Source organism: Penicillium nucicola, assembly GCF_028828085.1.
Source record: "Penicillium nucicola strain IBT 29836 chromosome Unknown utg000003l, whole genome shotgun sequence".
NCBI lineage: Eukaryota > Fungi > Ascomycota > Eurotiomycetes > Eurotiales > Aspergillaceae > Penicillium > Penicillium nucicola.
The window spans coordinates 1,716,450-1,734,826 of NW_026643127.1; the positions used below are offsets into that span (position 1 = coordinate 1,716,450).

The 18,377-nt window shown below is 50.5% G+C and overlaps 8 protein-coding genes across 8 annotated transcripts; 3 read left to right on the top strand and 5 right to left on the bottom strand.

Moving 5' to 3' along the window:
• Nucleotides 1-141: 141 nt before the first annotated feature.
• Nucleotides 142-2,234, top strand: N7511_004227 (HECT-type E3 ubiquitin transferase; the record flags this gene model as incomplete). The annotated part of the gene is made up of 3 exons (XM_057126652.1): nucleotides 142-912; nucleotides 1,514-1,819; nucleotides 1,926-2,234. The coding sequence occupies 3 exons, from the start codon at nucleotides 142-144 to the stop codon at nucleotides 2,232-2,234; spliced, it is 1,386 nt and encodes a 461-aa protein (XP_056985542.1).
• A 264-nt stretch (nucleotides 2,235-2,498) lies between these two features.
• N7511_004228 (TauD/TfdA dioxygenase family protein) lies at nucleotides 2,499-3,808 on the bottom strand (the record flags this gene model as incomplete). The annotated part of the gene is made up of 4 exons (XM_057126653.1): nucleotides 2,499-2,609; nucleotides 2,667-3,292; nucleotides 3,359-3,564; nucleotides 3,612-3,808. Coding segments are annotated over 4 exons (1,140 nt in total), but the record flags the coding sequence as incomplete, so codon positions are not given.
• Nucleotides 3,809-4,600: 792 nt separating this feature from the next.
• Nucleotides 4,601-6,512, top strand: N7511_004229 (putative transporter; the record flags this gene model as incomplete). The annotated part of the gene is made up of 5 exons (XM_057126654.1): nucleotides 4,601-4,867; nucleotides 4,923-6,092; nucleotides 6,152-6,270; nucleotides 6,342-6,425; nucleotides 6,488-6,512. The coding sequence occupies 5 exons, from the start codon at nucleotides 4,601-4,603 to the stop codon at nucleotides 6,510-6,512; spliced, it is 1,665 nt and encodes a 554-aa protein (XP_056985544.1).
• A 205-nt stretch (nucleotides 6,513-6,717) lies between these two features.
• On the bottom strand, nucleotides 6,718-7,121 carry N7511_004230 (uncharacterized protein; the record flags this gene model as incomplete). The annotated part of the gene is made up of 2 exons (XM_057126655.1): nucleotides 6,718-6,928; nucleotides 7,027-7,121. The coding sequence occupies 2 exons, from the start codon at nucleotides 7,119-7,121 to the stop codon at nucleotides 6,718-6,720; spliced, it is 306 nt and encodes a 101-aa protein (XP_056985545.1).
• A 3,243-nt stretch (nucleotides 7,122-10,364) lies between these two features.
• Nucleotides 10,365-13,194, bottom strand: N7511_004231 (putative phosphoinositide-specific phospholipase C; the record flags this gene model as incomplete). Its single annotated transcript, XM_057126656.1, has 4 exons — nucleotides 10,365-10,530; nucleotides 11,278-11,878; nucleotides 11,931-12,696; nucleotides 12,781-13,194. 4 exons carry the CDS (start codon nucleotides 13,192-13,194, stop codon nucleotides 10,365-10,367), a joined length of 1,947 nt encoding a protein of 648 aa, XP_056985546.1.
• Nucleotides 13,195-13,872: 678 nt separating this feature from the next.
• On the top strand, nucleotides 13,873-14,722 carry N7511_004232 (uncharacterized protein; the record flags this gene model as incomplete). The annotated part of the gene is made up of 2 exons (XM_057126657.1): nucleotides 13,873-13,924; nucleotides 13,974-14,722. 2 exons carry the CDS (start codon nucleotides 13,873-13,875, stop codon nucleotides 14,720-14,722), a joined length of 801 nt encoding a protein of 266 aa, XP_056985547.1.
• A 264-nt stretch (nucleotides 14,723-14,986) lies between these two features.
• N7511_004233 (mitochondrial 54S ribosomal protein mL54) lies at nucleotides 14,987-15,777 on the bottom strand (the record flags this gene model as incomplete). Its single annotated transcript, XM_057126658.1, has 2 exons — nucleotides 14,987-15,237; nucleotides 15,297-15,777. 2 exons carry the CDS (start codon nucleotides 15,775-15,777, stop codon nucleotides 14,987-14,989), a joined length of 732 nt encoding a protein of 243 aa, XP_056985548.1.
• A 737-nt stretch (nucleotides 15,778-16,514) lies between these two features.
• Nucleotides 16,515-17,828, bottom strand: N7511_004234 (NAD-dependent epimerase/dehydratase family protein; the record flags this gene model as incomplete). Its single annotated transcript, XM_057126659.1, has 1 exon — nucleotides 16,515-17,828. One exon carries the CDS (start codon nucleotides 17,826-17,828, stop codon nucleotides 16,515-16,517), a length of 1,314 nt encoding a protein of 437 aa, XP_056985549.1.
• Nucleotides 17,829-18,377: the final 549 nt, after the last annotated feature.

Below are 18,377 nucleotides of genomic sequence, written 5' to 3' on the forward strand. Positions count from 1 at the left end.
ATCAAAGACAAACAACACACGAGCATCAAACACTCAACTCAACTCTCCAAGAACCTTGAGGACATGAATGCGCCCAGAAACAACTCTCTACACTGACATATCCCTCACCTCTCTCACCAGGACCCAGCCAGGACATAAGAAATGCAGGAAATTGAGGTACCCTTGTACCTACACGCAGAGTTCCTCCCCAACATCCGCCAAATAACCCTTTACGTCTCCCTCCCAGGACGACCAGAATTGAACAACATCCGACCAAAAGTCCAAATCTCAGAATCACGAAAAGCAGTAACAGTGTCACTACCAACACCTTTTCAGAATGTGGTTGAGACGATTAAATTGCCAGCGCGTGTTAGTGACGCGTCTCGGCGCGCTTTGAATGCCACTGTTTCTGCTGGCCCTGCAGCAAATGCAGCATCTAGATCTGACTCTGACTCAGCTAGCGGAAGCTATGATTATTCTTTTCGAATGCAGGTTGATCCTAATGAAGAGGCGCTGGCGCCTCAGGATGAACTGATTGATGATTTTGTGCCGTGGACTGCCGTGGAGATGTCGTTATCAACGAGGATTCGGTGTCGGGAATGTGCGACGCTGTTTCTAAGTTCTCCTCCTAGTCATATCCATGGGGATGCAAGTCAACACGCTGATCCGTCGGCGTCTATCACAGGCTGGGTATGGAAAGATCTACCCAGTGGAAACTGGGCTGAGATGATGGATTTCTGGCATTGTCATAAACCCGATCCCCATGAGGGTCATGAAAAAGATGAAAAGGATGTTGCGCTTCAAATTGAAGATCAACACGCCCAGACTAAGGGGTATGGAGCCGATAGTCAGGTCGTGGCTATCCCGGGCACGGTTCTTATTGACGTTGCTACTTTCCTTCTTGCTGAATCAGACTGCACGGGATTGAAAAAGGTAAGATTTATATACCCATTGGTTGCGCTTGCATTTACCGTCCAGCTTGCCCTATCCTTGCTTTCCCTTTTCTTTCATTTTCCCCACCCCGGGCAACTAGAAGGAGGCCGCTTAGTTCTCAGTGAAGTGGTCTCCGATACTATTGCCCAAGATGAACCGAAATGCCCTTTGAGTTCCTGCGATTCAAGACAGTGGCAGCGCTGGCAAGTGTCTATATCACGAGCGGCAATCGTAGTTATCCTCTCTTGCAGATGGATTCCGCTTTTGTCACTCGCGTTCATGGACTCGTGTCAGGCTTCCATTTTATTGTTTCGCGGCTCAAAGCGCCCTTGTATTTTCAATGCCGGCTTTGGATCAGTGAAGCTGGCTTGTTCTGATGAGGTACATATCTGATTCTGATGAGGCATATACTACACCTATCACTCATCACTGGCAATGTGATGTGGATCATGTCTCTAGTAAACGATCAACTTGAACTTGAGCCTGAACCTGAACCTGAATACAATAAAATGTCTTTATTCTGATCCCGTTATACCCTTATTCTCTATATCACACAGTACCCATTCATTCCATCCGGATCGCTAACAGCAGCACATCATAGGGCAACGAAGAAGAACAAAAATCAACCCCCCAACCTTCCAAACCCACAACCCAGCCCCAAAGAACCCTCGACTGCAAAACCTGCAACGCAACAATCGGCCTAGAAGACCCCATCGCCAACGGATGGCGCCTCCTAAAAGCAAACGTATCATTAAACACCGCCCCATCCACCTCCTCCAATCCACACACCCGCGAATGGGAATCCCAACAAACAGAAAAAATCATCGCCGCCCAATTACTCGAGCTAATCGAACGAGAAAGCGCACGACGTTTCGTCGTCCATTATGGCCAGAAGACCGGTCTAGTTGTAAGTCCCACCAGCCCAACCCTACCCTACCCCAACCAGCACCAATCTCCCCAATCCCACAGAGTGCTTCTAATACACATCTCGCTAACACAATCCCCCATCGCAGCTCTGGGTCTTCAACCCAGACATGCGCTACTCCAATTCCAATTCCAGCTCCGGCGTGAGTATAATGGCTCAGCAGGCTATGAAGGTCTTCTATCGGGAATGCGCTGATGTGGACGCATTACTGCACCCCGAGATTGGGAATCCTTCTCCGTTGTCGGTTGAGGATTTGGAGTTGCCGTCTATGATTTTTGAGGCTTTGGAGGCTGCGCTTCGGGGGAGTAATTCTCTGCTTCCTGTTTCGGCGAGGAGGTTTGCCGAGTGGGAGGTTGGGGTTTTGGGGAGATTTCGGAGAGCGAGGCTTGAGTTGTAGGGGAGATGTGGTTGTGGTGTGATGGAAGGGAGAGGGGGATGAGTGTATTACTGTATGATTGTATGATTGTATAATTGTTTGATTAAAAGACTAGTGGATTGGATCTGGTAATATCAAGCCCAGATATACGGATGTATGTATAACGTTATTCAACATCTTCCACTATGGCCGACGACCCTGTGTGTCAATTTGATCCTATTCATCATCCATGATATGACTCCTGTCTAGGCAGGCTAGGTAGTCAGGCAAGCTAATTCAATTACCGCCCTCGAACGGCGTCTCATAAGGCGGTTCTGCCTGCGGCGTCAGACGAGCAATGTGTCTCCGCTGACCATCCTCCCAATCGAAAACGGCCGAGTGACACGCCACCCGATTCTGTGCCAGTCAGTATCATATCAAAAGCTACCAGTGGAAAGGGAAAGGGAAACTCACATCCCACACAACGACCGTGCCAGCCCTCCACCGCACGCGCGCCTGAATATCCTGCGACAGCGCAATATGATCATACAAGAATTTCAGCAAAGCATCCGACTCCTCCTTCTTATACCCAACCACGAACCGCGTAAACTGCGGGTTCACGTACAGCGCCTTCTCGCCAGTCACGGGGTGCGTGCGGACGATGGGATGCTCCGAGGTGACGGGATCGCGGCGGGCGATGCCGCCGCCGTTCAAGCTTGCGTTGACCTGCTCCAGGCCCGAGTGCACGGCTTTGAGGCCGTGGAGGCGTTTGCGGAATTCGGGGCTGAGCCGCTTGTAGGCTTGGACCATGTCGCCGAAGAGGGTGTCGCCGCCGGTGGTTGGGCCGTCGAGGACGTACAGGAATGTGGTGCCTGGCGGTTGCTTCTCGAAGGTGATGTCGGAGTGCCAGGTTATGGTGTTGGTGCGTTGTTCTAGGAACTTTTCGCCGGTGCGGTCGTCGGCGCCGCGGAAGACGAGGTGGATTTCCGGGAAGCCTTTGGGCGCGCCGGATGTTTGGTGGATGTGGTGGCGGCCGAAGTAGCCGGCGTAGTTGACTACTTCTTCGATTGGGCGTGAGGCGAAGTCTTGGTCGCGGAAGGCTGGGGTTGGGGTTGTTAGGGCTTGTGGTTGGGGGGAGAGTGGGCGTTCGGGGATCTAGAGCATACCTACTACTCGCCGCTGGGCTACGTAGAGAGCGAGTTGGTCTTTTCCTTTGTCTGAGAGCTGGCTGAGTTGTACGCCGTGCACTTCGGAGCCAATGAAGGGTGTGATCTGGTCGATTTCGGCCTGGCCTTGGGGGAATAGATCTGGGAATGAGGGGTCGGCATCCTTGCCGTGGTCGTAGTGCACAAACAGCTCCAAAGGAGGGTATCTATTGTGCTGTTAGTGGGATGCTTTGCCTTGGTGAGGTGTTCCTACCTCTCCGTCTCGTTGTCCCAGACTGGCAGATAGTTGGGGTACGAGGCCGGGGGGAGCTTGTCTGTTCCCTGGATCTCGCGCTCCTTTTCATACTTGTAGCCGATCAAGTTCTCCTTGTTATGGCCCGCATCGGACTTTAAGGGAGGTGCTACAGTTGGGGCCCGGAGGGCGACGTTTTCAGTGAGACCGGGAGCCATTATACTCGGTTGATTTGTCGTTAGCTCCATTCAAGACCATCCAGGGAGTCCTATATAGTCCCCTCGGCTTAAATCCGATCATTACGCAATGAGGGGTTCTCGGATCGCTTTGTCGGTTCAACTCATTTTGCTTTCTGGTGTCAAGTTCCCTGTTGATGGCGTGATAGCCACGGTGATTTGTATGTGAGTCGAGATGTGAACATTTGAACCCGGTGGAATAGGGAGTCAAGATGCATTCAATATTAGGATAATATTAAAGGAGATCATAGAAGAACAATTAAATATCAATAGAAAGGGATAATATTCACTTCTATCAGCAACCATTCGGCTCTCAAACGAAGACTCTCCAAAACATCAGAGCCAAGACGTCACCCGGACCGAACTTTGCGTGATTTGAGCCAAGAAAACGGCCAACTGGTCAACTTTCTGCGCGTCTCTCGAATTGCGTGGAATCGGAGGTTTTCTGGGAAACCCTCCGCTTCGATCGACATGTCGTCCTATACAAACGCGTCAAGGCCCCAATATTCTGCCCAGATACTGTAGATATTTAAAGGGAACCCGGTGGAACCAATGATCGCAATCGAGTCTATAGATGGCACTTCAAACCCTACCTTCCTAATGTAGTTCCTGGACGTGCAGATAGAGGCGTCAACTAGAACAAGCGTATCGGCCACAGAATGGCGTGATACAAGGCCATGATCTCGTCTCGGGCTCGATTTTTTCCCTTTATAGGAGCTGGATTCGCACCTTCTGGTTCGGATTCAAGACTCTCCAAACCCAGCTCCCTCCAAGATGACGGTCGAAGAAGTCAAGAACACGACTTCGAACGAAGCCCGGGACGCCAAAGACACCAAAGTCCCAGGCAGAGTCTCGACAGCAGAGTCTTCGTCGTCGGAGTCTTATGATGGCCCTCGCGCCTATTCCAAGCAGATCGATTCGGCGTTCGACACCACCGAGGATCCTCGCTTTTATAAGCCTATCCCCGAATATGAGGGCATTCATCGCTGGGACCCGGAGTTCGAGTGGACTGAAGAGGAAGAAAAGGCCGTGGTGAAAAAGGTAAGAGAGAACAGACCTACCATCATCAGCATCCAAAGTGGCTAATCATCTCCAGATCGACTGGCGAGTCTGCACATTTGCCTGTGTGACCTTTTTCGCACTCCAATTAGACCGCGGCAACATCGTCCAAGCAACATCAGACAACATGCTAGACGACCTCAAAATGACCACAAACGACTACAACACCGGCCAAACAATCTTCTACCTAACATTCCTCTTCGCCGAGCTCCCCTCCCAGCTGCTCTCCAAATGGTTCGGTCCGGACCGCTGGATCCCCTTCCAGATGCTCAGCTGGAGTATCGTCGCCGCCTGCCAGGCGTTCATCAAGAGCAAAGGGGGTTTCTTCGCGACCCGTGCCCTCCTCGGTCTTCTAGAGGGCGGTTTCATCGCCGACACCATCCTATTCCTCTCCTTCTGGTACAAATCAAAGGAACTGCCCATCCGCCTCAGTTACTTCTGGGTCACATACGAAGCGACCTCCATCGTCAGCGCCTTCCTCGCCTTCGGATTCCTGCATATCCGCATGTCCGACGGAACCGGTGGCTGGCGATACCTGTTCGCCCTGGAAGGTCTCATCACCGGACTGATTGGCATCATCGCTGCCTTCTGGATGCCAGCGTCCCCGACCCAGACTGCAGGCCGGTTCCGCGGCAAGGACGGATGGTTCAACGAGCACGAGGAGAAGATCATGGTGAACCGCGTGCTGCGCGATGATCACAGTAAGGGCAGCATGCATAATCGTCAGCCGGTGACGCCAAAGTTGCTCTGGGCCGCGCTGAAAGATTACGACATGTGGCCTATCTACCTCCTGGGCTTGACGTGGATGATCCCCAATACCCCTGCGACGTCTTATATCAGTCTGGAATTGAAGTCGCTGGGCTTCAGCACGTTCCATACCAATTTGTTGACGATCCCGGCCTACGTCATCTTTATTATCAACTTGTTGGCGTGGACTTGGGTCTCTGAGCGCTTTAATCAGCGCTTGTTGCTGGGCGTTGGGGCTGAGATCTGGGCGCTGGCGCTTTTGATTGCTCTGGAGCTGTTGCCGGAGAATTCGAGTACCTGGGCTCGATGGATCCTGTTGGTGCTTTTGATTGCTATGCCTTATGTGCATGCTATTATTGTTGCTATTACCTCCCGCAATGCGGGGTCTGTTAGGACGAGGACCGTTGCCAGCGCTGTTTATAACATGACGGTTCAGGCCAGTAGTATCATTGCCAACAATGTGAGTTCCACCTCCTTTTCGACTGGGTTTGGAGCTGTTTTTGCTAACTGCTCTTTCAGATCTATCGCGAAGATGATAAGCCATTGTACCGCAGGGGTAACAAGGTTCTCATTGGCATCGCGTGTTGGAGTATGGTGATGTTTATCATTGCCAAGTACTACTATGTGTGGCGAAACAAGTATGCGACAAGTTCCGGTCCGAATTGGTTCAATTGCAGGTTCCTCGATACTAATATGCCGTCTTCCGCAGGAAAAATGCCGCCATCTGGAACAACATGTCCAGCGAAGAAAGAAAGCAATATGTCGCCGAGAACAAAGACCTTGGCAACAAGAGGTATGTCTTACTCCCGGTACTCACCCAAATGCGAGCGTATAAGCTGACCACCCCATCCACAGAGTCGACTTCAAGTTTTTGCACTAGATACATATACCCTTAGAGTCGAGACGTGAGATAGAACGAACGACGAAGACCAGACCATGATTCAAAAATAGAACATCTCCAGAGCTGGTCTCGATGGAGAATGCCAATAAAGAATGACTTCCAAGCTTCTATCATCATTATATTCGAGTATCATTATGTTCAAGTAGAACTTCCAAACCTCTCCATAAAAGATATACTGTCCTTTCTACTCCCCAATAACATATTCGCACCCTTCACCCCCAATCCAAACCTCATGAAGCTTCCCAGCAGGAACATCAATTCGGTCCCCGACACCAAATGTCTCTTTCTTGACTTGCCCGTTGACATTGTCCTCAGGGTATGTGACCGTAAAGGTACCCCGACGGATGAGATGTGTTGTCAGGCCGCTGTGGGAGTGTGGTGAATAATGTGCATTGCTAGTGAGATGGGGTTAGCTTATACAAATATCGACACTGGCAACCCTCAAAATATTTGCGTTGCCAAGCTAGAAAGTCCATCAAACATTCATACTTACCTGCCATCCGACCAAGTGAAGATATGTTTGAACCCCCACTCGCCGACAAGAGCTTCACTCTCCTTGCGCGTCCCGATGGGGTATTTCTCCAACATAACTTTACTGCCTGCGGCTGACTACACCGTAACCAGGCACAAAATCAAGCTCAAGGTAAATTGTTAAGTACAGAGCAAGCGGATGTCCGTCTGATCAAGATCAAGACCAAGACCAAGAGGGGAATGATGTCACCTGCTTCGCAAAGAGATCATCACGTGCCAAGAGGATCCATCTATGCAAGACAAAAGTACAAGATCCATCGAACATGTAAGGTAACCTCAACTACCGACAGTGACTGACTAACAGAAATACAGTGACTTAGAATAGAGTATTTCTCGTACTTCTGAATGGCGGAGAAAGCCCCCCAAAACGTGGGTCCGACTCGGCCCGATCAAGATGGAAAGACATACTGTAAGTTGACTTCAGTGACTTCAGTGTGACTTCAGATCCGCATTAACGTTAACGGTATGAGATTTGCTAACAATACAGGCGCGATAATGCTTCAATCTTGAACCAAAAAAAGCAAACATGATCCTGTCATGACTCGTTATAGAGAAAAAAAAAAAGGAAAGACATGGTGAGAAAAGAAGGAGAAGGGACAGGAACGGGACGTTGAAGTTGAAATCGAAGTTGATCGATCGCGTGCAATAAAGAAACACCGTTGTATGAGCCTTTGCGCCTTTCGCTATTATTGAGACGCGGGAAAACTCCAGGGATGGGATGCTGTCTCCAGGGCTCGGGTCCATGGTTTCTTCTTGTGGCTCTGGCCTATGGAGAATAGACCCTGGATGGAAAGTGACTGGATAAATGAGGAGTTGGACCGGGAGAGGTCAAATGAGGGAATAGAGGATGTGCAGAAGATTGGTCGACAGAAGTGAGGAGAGGAGAGGAGAGTTCTCTCAGTGAGCTATCTCCTCATGCACACGGAGTGTGGCAGATATGGCAGCTCTTGCCTGGGATCACCCAGACCTCCTTCCCCTGAGCTTGACAGTTGGGGCATCGTACACCCGGCATCTTCTGACTGTCAGTATGGATCTCTATACAAAAGTACAATTGTACTATACATGCAGCGCGGGAGATGGACGAACCTTGTTGACAACAGGGCTTGTGCACGCCGTGGCACACTGTGAAGAAGTCATAGTGCGGAGGGGGAGTGGGATTTTTGGTCAAGAGAAGGGGAATAGAGTTTCTCGGAATGTCGACGATCCCAGGTGTGTGATTTGAATTCAGATTCAGATTCAGGAATGGCAGGTCTGAAGATGAGGCAAAGAAACGAGGCGTCGATGGTTCTTATAAGGTCGAGCGAGATCTAGTTCCCAGAGCCCCGCGATTGAATTGCATCGGCTTAGTGGGAAAAGCAAGGAAGCTGAAAGGGACGAGAAAACCAAATCGAAATAAAATCGAGAATAAAATAATCCCATCTGTGTGGAAGCTCGGAAGATCCCGTTTAAAGGGAGTCTTTCACGTAGTTTTTCATGTTGGATCTGTCGATTAGCCAGTGAGGGCGGATGGATCGCTGCCGTCATGCACTGCCTTTCCAGGGATTCGAAAAAAAAAAGGCAGTCCACTTCATGTTTGGCGCCACTCCTTCAAGGCCAATCACACTATCGTCGGTACCTCCCGAGGGCTCCGGGTTGATGTTTGCTCGAATGCACAGTGCATGCTATGGGAGAGGAAAGTCAGCAAACCTTTGACTGACTGTCTCTACTCCTCAACCTCCTTTTTCTCCCCCTTCCAATGTCCCTGAATGTCCCTGAATATCTCTCAACATACCCCCCCAAAAAAGGGGGGTAAAGGGGAAAATGACCACAGTAATTAAGAGTTGACGTATCGACCCCAGCACCCCAGAGCAGATCGAGAATGGGTCCAGTGCGACGCCCGAGCGCTGTGATTTGCGGACCGACAGGGAGGGCCAGCAGTGAAAGAGCGATCAGTCCCGATTATTGGTGGACAGCAGTCTGGCTATGTCCTGCCCTGGGCTCGGTGGACATGCATGCAAACTCATGGCTGTTCAACGTCACGCATGAACCCCTCCACCATGCCAGAGAAATGGGTAAAAGGGGGCCAGCATAGAAGGACAACGAGACCATCCGGGCCATCTGAAGGATGCGGTCATGGCCTGACTTCTGCCACCGATCTATACACGACCTCTCACAGTGGCGCGATTGCAGGCAACTTAATCCTCGGAGGATTTACCGATCAACTGTGTGGTCTTGGAGACCCCCACTAGGCGGGTTTGGAGGCTGTTGTCGGCTTGTAGGTTGATCAATCTGATGCATATCGCTTGGCGTGATGATCGTTCCCTGAGTGGACGCGGCCACTCGATTTACGCTCTGCCTGCTCGGAATCCCTCGGTCTCACCGATAGTCTGTCACCATATAGTATGTTCAGCGGCTCGTATGCAGGTCGTTCTTGTTTGCGTCTCCCCCCAAAAGAAGAACATCACATTAGAAAAAGAAAAGAAAATAGCAAAAGAACCGAAATAGTGATCTCCACGTTCTCTCTCGCCCTGATTGCCCTCTTTCGGCTCACAACAATTCTTTGTTTAACTTACCCCAGTCACCGCCACTTTTATGATCTCACAACTGGAAAAGACTCTACATATCTTACTGGGATGCACATAATCTGCAGCTGCCAGGTTCTGCACACATGCCTGACTCTCTTTGATCCTTCACTGCACTGCACCGATGCCGCGCATGACGCAGCGCTCAAAGATAATGACAGCCGGCCCTACTCCGTACTGCCAATGAGGGGATGTCTCAGCTGGAAGGAGGAAATCTCCCCGTACTCCGCTCGGCGTTAATGTCTTTATACAGACGCCACCCGACACTACCAAGTGAACCGGGGGCTATCACGTTTGGATGGCTCTCGCAATAACGGTTATCTGCCATGATGTGAGTCCAGGGTTTAGTGATTCTGTCGGTGTAACAGTCTGCTCCGACGATGCCTCGCTATGACTTGTGCGATGGCCCTCGCACCATCGAGATCGGGGGTCCTCGAAATCATATGTATGTGATCTCGGTGTTTGAAGATTTGTCAGACTCTCCAGAGTCGGTCACCTTCCACTCTGGGAAATGAGCTGTACAACATCTGGTCCGGGCTGTGTGCGATCCTCTACTGTACACTGTATACATTACTGTATAGTGCTCTGGTGGCTTGTCTATCACATCTACAGTACTGTCCAAAGCGATCGACAAATCCTCGAAAAAAAAATCTCACAATATGTCTTAAATATCGCGCTATCCGAACTACAGTAACTGGAGATACACTCTCCACTCTCTCTCTGTGTCTCTCTCCTGCATCTAAGAAACAACCTTGGAGATCTTGACCAACAACACACCCCCCTTCTTCTCGCCCGAGCAATCATGAAGATGGACAAGCCGATACCCCTCCCGCAACCGGTCAAGCCGGATGCAAGCCCAAGCAGCCAACGCATCCCGACCGATCTCATCATCCTTGATCTTGAACCTGAAAGAAACCAAATGTGGAGTTAGTGGGACCGGTGCATAGTATCCAAGTAATCATGTGGGAACACATAAGTGAAGTGAGCTTGACACGATGGGGGAGTGTGCGTGCGCGCGTGCACGCGTGTATACGTGTGCGTGTGAGGACACAGCACAGTACGTGGGCGGGAATGTGGCTGGGTCTGCATGCAAGTGGATAACACAAAGAAGGAGTGAAGAAGATGAGCGGGAAGGAAAGAGATGTGGTGAGGTGGTGAGATACTGTAGAATGAGGGAGGAGATGAGATGGACAGGGAGGGTGTGCAGGTCCATCCGCAAGTCAAAGACGCAGTAGCAGCCAAAATGGGAATCGGGGAAGAAGCAAAGAAAGGAAAAGGAGGATGTCCAGTCTTTCAGGGTATGCGGGCGTTGGCATACGGTAGGGGGTGTGCTTTTTCTTTCTTTTTCTGGTTGCTTTGGCTGATATCACAATGCAGGGTTTGTCGCTGCATGCATGACGAGAGGAAATGTGATCTTATGTGATAGGTGATGGGCATGGGAACGAGGATGGGGATAGGTATGCAAGAAAGGGGACGTGCAGAAAATGTGAATAGTATGCAACGGACAAGCATGATGCACGGAGTACTGTACTGAACATGACTTCATATCGGCTCGACATGCATGTCCGGTACGGAGAGTGCATGTATTGGGAGTGTGTGTACTTTGGGATGGGAAGAAGGGAAAGGGGGGAATGGAATGGAAATGCACTTACCGTAGGAAGCTCAATTCCTCGACTATTCCCGTCACGGTCGGGAAGTCCAATTTCTGGCCTTGGAAGTCTGGGTTGATCCCTGAAGAACTCTTCGTGCAGCGCTTATAGCTGGTCTTCTCTGTATCGGAGCTGGCGTCGTCTGCATCTGGGGCGAATTCGCCTTCTGGTTCTTCCACGTGGAGCTGGCAGTTCACATAGGGGTTGAATCCCTTTTCGCTGCTTTCACCCGGAGGCAGAGAGAGGTCTTGTGCGGCGTACACCTCGATTGTGAGGATGACTTTGCGGCGGGGGATTACATTGGTTGATGCTTGGCTACTTCTGTAGCCCGACGGCTTCAGTTTCCACCCATGGGTTCCCACGAACATGCCATGATTGAGCATCATGCCCTTGTCGAGATTCTGCCAGTTTAGTGCCACAAGCTGGGCGCCCCGTCGCCAGTAGAATGTTGGGTCGAGGTTCGATGAGTTGACTCGGAACGCGTAAGGATAGATTCGCATCATCGCTGCTCGGTTGTGTTCGAACAGAGCATCGCGATGGGTGACGTGGGCTTCGCGGGCTGCCTTTTCCGACAAGGAGAATACATGAACTGGCACCTTGGCCTCTGTGGAAGGGTTAAAATACTACTGGATGGCCAGGAAAAGGTGGTTTCATACCGGGTTGGTCGAAATGGCTGAAATGATACGCGCGAGTGTATACAGCCATCTGAGCAAGACCTTCAAATATCTTTGACGGCTTCGGTGGCTTCGGCTGGGGCGACGCAGACGTATCGGTCGACTGTTGCGGAGTGAGGCTCTCTTCTGATTCATTCCCCGGCTTGTCACCACTAAGCGGTATCCCCTTGGTCTTGATCAAGATCTTCCCTCTCAAATCCGCAAGCGATGGCAGTTTCTCATCGGCCTGGAGGGCTTCAATGAGCATTCCCTTCCATGCCTCCTGCATTATATCCACCATCATTTGCTGCTGTTCCAGACACGCATGCACTTCAAGACTGATAACCACAGGAAGGTCACTAGCAACGAAAGCACTATCGCGGATAGCATAGCAGATTTCACGGAAGGTCGCTCCCTTTGTGAGAGTGTGGCCATGTAGCACGCGAGGCTCGCCTCGAATCGGAAGCTGACTTGTACCAGTCTCCTCGCTCACCTCTCTCGGCGGTGACTTGACAGACTTGCGGCGAAGCACTCCATTCAATTTTGATTCCAACTTGGAGGACATTGACTGCTTGGGTTCTTTGGTGGACTTCCCTTGATTTTCAGACTTTGAGCTGACCTTTTCGCGCAGCTTGCTTCCCAAGGATTGGCCTTGGTCTTCGGAGTCGCTGCTGCTGTCGCTGCTCATCTCGTCATCGCTCGAGTCTGGCGTTGAGAGCTCTCCGTCCCAGACATCGATCTCAACGGATCTACAGCCACGTAGTAGAACCTACAAGAGGGTTGGACATCAGTATGGTCTCTGCGCTGTCATTGTTGGCGAGATATGGATTTAGTCATGAAGCCAACTACTCACGGATGTATAAGCACTAGCAGCGGCATCACTGTACAGCTGATTACCAGTCAAGTACGTGTTGTGACTAGAAGAGATAAAGTAATCCGACAGAGGAGCGGAGATATCCAATGCCTCTTCGGGTGCCATCGCACAAGAAATCTCATTCTTCATGTATTCCCGGAAAGCGTCAACAGAGGCCAACGCGTCAGAGACTGCCTCTGTAGAAACTGGTGCAGAAGTATCATGTTGAATCTCCGTCAGGAAATAACGAGTTGTCGGCGCATCCTTCTGAAGCGCCTTGTATATCTTCTGAATATGATCGTCGACAGTCGAGTGAAACTTCTCAACAGTGTGTTCCTCTTTAGGTGACTGATGCAGTGTCAAATGCCGAGCACGGTCCACGAGGGCTTCAACTTTCTCCTCGACTTTCTCCATTTGTGGCTGTTCTCCTGTTAATCTTCGATCCACGTGAGTTGATAAGAATCATAAGCTGATATTGGTACCTTGGAGGGGCAGCTGTGCTTATTGGCAAGAGATTACCGATGCCCCGCTGGCTTGTTTCAGAAACTTTGGCGTCTCAAGGCTCAAGGTTGTTTATAGTCGACTTTATATCGCAATGCTAACAGAAAGGAGAAAGATGATGGGTGAAGTCTTGAATGTGAACCGTGCGTCCACGAGACTCTATCCACGTGGCGTGAACTTGGCATTGGGAGATTCACATACTTGCAGATATAGAGTCATTTCAACGTCAACGGCTCTCTCTCTATGTGAGATTGTTTTTCAATCCTCCTGGATCTCTATTCAAATTGACGCGTGGCCAATATCCAGACGACAGTTGTGCACGAGTTAGCCTCTCTGTACTATTGGACACACACTTATCATCATAGACACTAAGCCCCAGCAATGTTATACAGATCCAATGCATCCAATGAGCCTCCAGTCCTAAAATGAGTCCAACGATAATTTGTAAACATCACACCGGATGTCCGAGCTGATAAATCAACTTGCCCCGCATTCCTGCAATCGCCCTGAAAATTATATAACACACCCTCCCCAGACTAACCTCCTACGTCAACCTCTATATCCAAAAGAAACAAAGTAGACCAAGCCAAAATGGCCAGCTCTGAAAAGATCCACCTGTTCGACCTCTGGTCCGACTTCACAGGTACATGCACAACATCCTCCAAAAAACACCCAAAGCTAATCAACCCCAGGCCCGGACAAGTCATGGTCCCCAAACACCCTCAAGACCAGAATGGTTCTTAACTACAAGAGAATTCCCTATACCCAAAGCTGGGTCTCATACCCAGACATTGCAATCCTACTAAAGAGCCTGGACGTACCACCGCACAAGGTGGCAGTGCCATACACGCTCCCAGCAATCACCCACAAGGGCGCGATAAAAGCAAACCCAGATGGCGCCCTTATGGACTCCGAGGCCATTGCCACATACCTGGACGAGCTTTACCCCTCGCCGCCACTCTTCCCTTCCGGCGACGCGAGCTACGTGATCCTTCTTGCCGTGCGGAAGATCGCGGCGCTTCTCTCGCCAAGTATCAGATCTCTGATTATTCCTAATGTGCCTGGACATTTGGATCCTCGAGGCCAGGAATACTTTGAGCGGACGCGTGCTCAGACTTTTGGAAAGCCGCTTTCCGAGGTTCGGCCGAAGGATGAGGAGTCGTTGGTTGCGCTTTGGGAGGTCATTGAGAAGGAGAGTGAGCCTTTGATCAAGATGCTCAAGGGGCGGGAGGGGAAGAAGGGACCATTTTTGGAAGGAGAGAAGCCTGGGTATGCTGATTTTACTTTGGCTTGTATCTTGGCGTTCTTCAATCGCTTTGATCGGGATGTTTTTGATAAGATCTTGGTTCTGGGTGGTGGAGAGTTTAAGGCACTTTATGAGGCCTGCTTGCCTTGGTTGGAGGGTCAGGGCGAAGAGAGAGAGTGGCCGATCCCTCAGTAGATTGATGTATCGAGGTCGGGGTATGCTGCGGGATGGTCAGGTAGGTCTGGGCTCGTGAGAAGTGACATGTAAGACAACTGTCATTTGATATATAGCACAATCAAAAAAACCAAATCAATGTAATAATACATCCCGGGCTTGTATAGTCCGGTCTATCCAATATTCAATGCAATGTCGAGGCGGTTTGGATCGCCTGCGAAACAAGAAAAGTACAATCGCTCCACAATTTTCCAGACATATTTCCAGCTGATCCACGCAATAAGCTTACAGACCACGCAGGAAGTTAGATTCCTTAATGGCCTTCCGTCTGGCCTCACGGGCACTCTTGATGACCTCTGAGCGCTGATCGTGACCTGCAGTAGCATCGGCCATAGCGTCTGTTGAGGCACCGTCGCGGTTGTAAGAAGCGGGGGTGATATCGTGGGCGTGGTGGTGAGCAGGGACCGTAGCAGCGAGAGGACCAGTGCGAGCTGCAATCTTCTTTTCGTAGCGCTTTCGTTGCTTCTTGTTCAAGGCTGTCATGGGGTTAGCACATCACCTAATCACCAACTTGAGCAAATCCAGGAAAACATACTGCTTGGGTCAACGCCACCCTTCTTGGACTTGGCGTCTTTGGCACCATCGCCAAGGAGACCCCAAAGCCAGTCCGGGTACTCGGAATCGTCCTTGGCGAAAACGTCTGGCTTGTTTTTGAAGTAGTTGAGTCCGTTCAGCTTAGTGCCGGCCGGGCAGCTGCTGGGTGGGCGAACAGCAGTGGGTTTTGTAGAGGCACCGGGGTTCACATCGACGTGAACGCCTTCGGGGGTGCTCAATGGCTGGGAGACGCCTGGGGTTGCGGAGGAAATGGCGGACGGGGTAGAGAGGTCGCCGACCGTGGGCTGGCGGGGAGCTGGTGGAGAAGGAGTAGCAGCAACGGAGGCATTGTTGTCACTGCTGTATGACCGGAATTGAGTGCGAGCAATAGGTAATTGGCGCGCGCATGTCGAGGTTGTCCGAGTCACAACGGGCTGGTTGAGCCGGGACAGCAAAGTTGAGCGGCAGCTTTTGCAGATCATGATGACGAGGGAAGGCAAAAGGCGGAAATTGATGGAGGTGGCCTTATTGAAGTTCAATTGGGACTAGAGGTGATGAGAAATCCCAATGTGTTGAAGTTACACCCGATGAGTCCGTCGCGTTCACGGAGTCGCAGAAAACTGCGGCATATTTGATGCCAAGCCGGAGACAGGTCACGTGCTCCATTACTTCGTTTCCTTGCTTGGGTTTTTCTCTTGTGCCGAGATACTAGGGTCTGCAGTTGGGAAGTTTGATCAAGGCTAGGAATAATATTGCAAGATATCATTGAAGAATGACCCCTATAACAGCCTGATACGACGTGGATGTTAATATACACAGAGTCACGTGATATTCACATCGAATATATTCATGCCTTAGGCACGAACTGGGGTCTCTAGCTGCTTCCCCTCCACACCTCCGCACTTCTTTACTGTGTTTAACAACCCCTTTACGTCTGCCAGAGTACCAGTCATCAATATTCAGTTATGAAACTTTTGATTCATTCGCGTCTAGGGACACAGAAAGTACATGGATGGAGATATACATCCGACAAAACACAAAGAGAATGCAAACAGGTGATGCAACTCTAACAACAGGCTGATGCAATAAGATGCAATAAATAACATATAATCATTATACCGGGACATGCTTCCAAGATACCCCTGTTCCAGGAGGCAGGTATTAAGAACAGGGGGAAAGTGACAAAGAAAAACAAAAAAGATCCAAGCACAGCATCATGCTATGAAGACAGACCACTGACCTCGAGGAAATTGCAAATATCCTGGCAAGCATCCTTCAAAGTTTTCTCGGTTTTCCACTGCAGCTCTTCGGTGGATCGGTCAACAACAGCAACGCATGATCCAACATCGCCCTCGCGTCGGGGTGCTGCCCGACGAGCAATGGGCTTGGAAATGACGCCTTCCATGGTGCTCACCACGTCCATCACGGAATTGCCCTTTCCAGTTCCGAGGTTAAAGGTACGGAAGTTGCCGCTCAGCTTGCCTTCGTTGGCAGAGCTGAGTGCAGCAATATGGCCACGCGCCAGATCACTGACGTGGATGAAGTCACGAACCGCAGTGCCGTCCTCGGTGTCCCAGTCAGTTCCAAACATCGAAAGCTCGGAGTACTGGCCAGTCATAACCTTGACCACTACAGGGAGCAGGTTTGTCGGGGCCTGTCTGGGGTCCTCGCCCAACAGACCGGAGGAATCACATCCGACGGGGTTGAAGTACCGAAGGGCAACAATGGTCCACTCAGGGTCCGAGACGGCCAGGTCGGCCAAGATTGTCTCACACATCCACTTAGTGCGTCCATACGGGTTGGTGATACCAGTGCATCCTGGTTGGATTTTCTCTTGTGTGCCTTCCTCGTTTGTGTACATCTCTTCTTTGTGCACACAGAGCTCCTCCTTCAACGGAAGACCAGAAGTGGCCAATGTTCCGTACACAGTGGCGGAAGATGAGAAAATGAAAGTTTTGATGCCAAAGTCTCCAAGAGTGGTTGCAAAGTCGACCAGGCCACTCACGTTGTTGGAGTAATACTTCAATGGGTTGCGGATGCTCTCCTCAACAGCCTTGTAGGCTGCGAAGTGAATGACACCGGCAATCTTTGACTTGGCGTTTCCCCAACGGGAGGCGACTCGGTACTCCTCAAGCAAAGGCTTCAAGGCAGTGGTGTCGCGATAGTCGTGTGCGTGCAATCGCAAAGAAGGCATCTTGGTGCCATTCTCTTCGTGGTGCTTCTGGGCCAAATTGCTGATGCGGTCAAGAACATTCTCGAATGCATTGCTCAGGTTGTCGATCACAATGACATTATAGTTGGCCTTGAGAAGCTCTAGGGTGGTGTGACTTCCGATGAAGCCAAGACCACCGGTGACAAGGATGTGGCTCTCCGAAGGGATGTTGCGCAATAGCTCATCGATGTTGTCGAACAAGTCACCACGCTCAGTTGCTGGTGTGTCAACCGACGGAGACGCAAGCTCTGATGGAGTGCTTGCATCCGAGCGTCGACGACTGTCTGACCTTGACGAAGGCAATGAGGTGGGTACAAACATTATGATAATTAAACAGGCAACCGACACTTGGTCTGTACTACCGAAGAAAAAGAGATGAAATGGGCTTGTGTTAATCTGTGATCAAGACCAAGATATCCAAGCTCTCTGGCGGGCCTCCCACCAAGGTTTTATACAAAAAACCAAGACTGGCACCTGTGTTGCCTCACTCGGACCTTTCGCTTCAGTTCATCTATTGTATCATCCTTACCGGACGAATGAGCAATCAGCACCTATCCCCGCCGGCAAAAAAGGAAAGGCCAGGAACATATGGAACAAACATAAGCGGAGTAAAAAAAGAACAAAGAGACTATAATAGGGGCAAAAGCAAGCAAAAATCGGAACAGAACCATCGGGCAGGATCCCCCCTTGTGGGCCATACCTGCGGCTGGGCCTTGGGGGGGATATCATTTTGTACATTGAAAATGCCCTAAAAAGGCCTCCACATGGCTGGTACGTCAGGGCCTCAGCTCAGGCTAAGAAATAAATGTATTTTTAATCATTTTTTATTTGTTTTATTTCTCATCTAAGACCCTTTCTGCATCTTGGGTC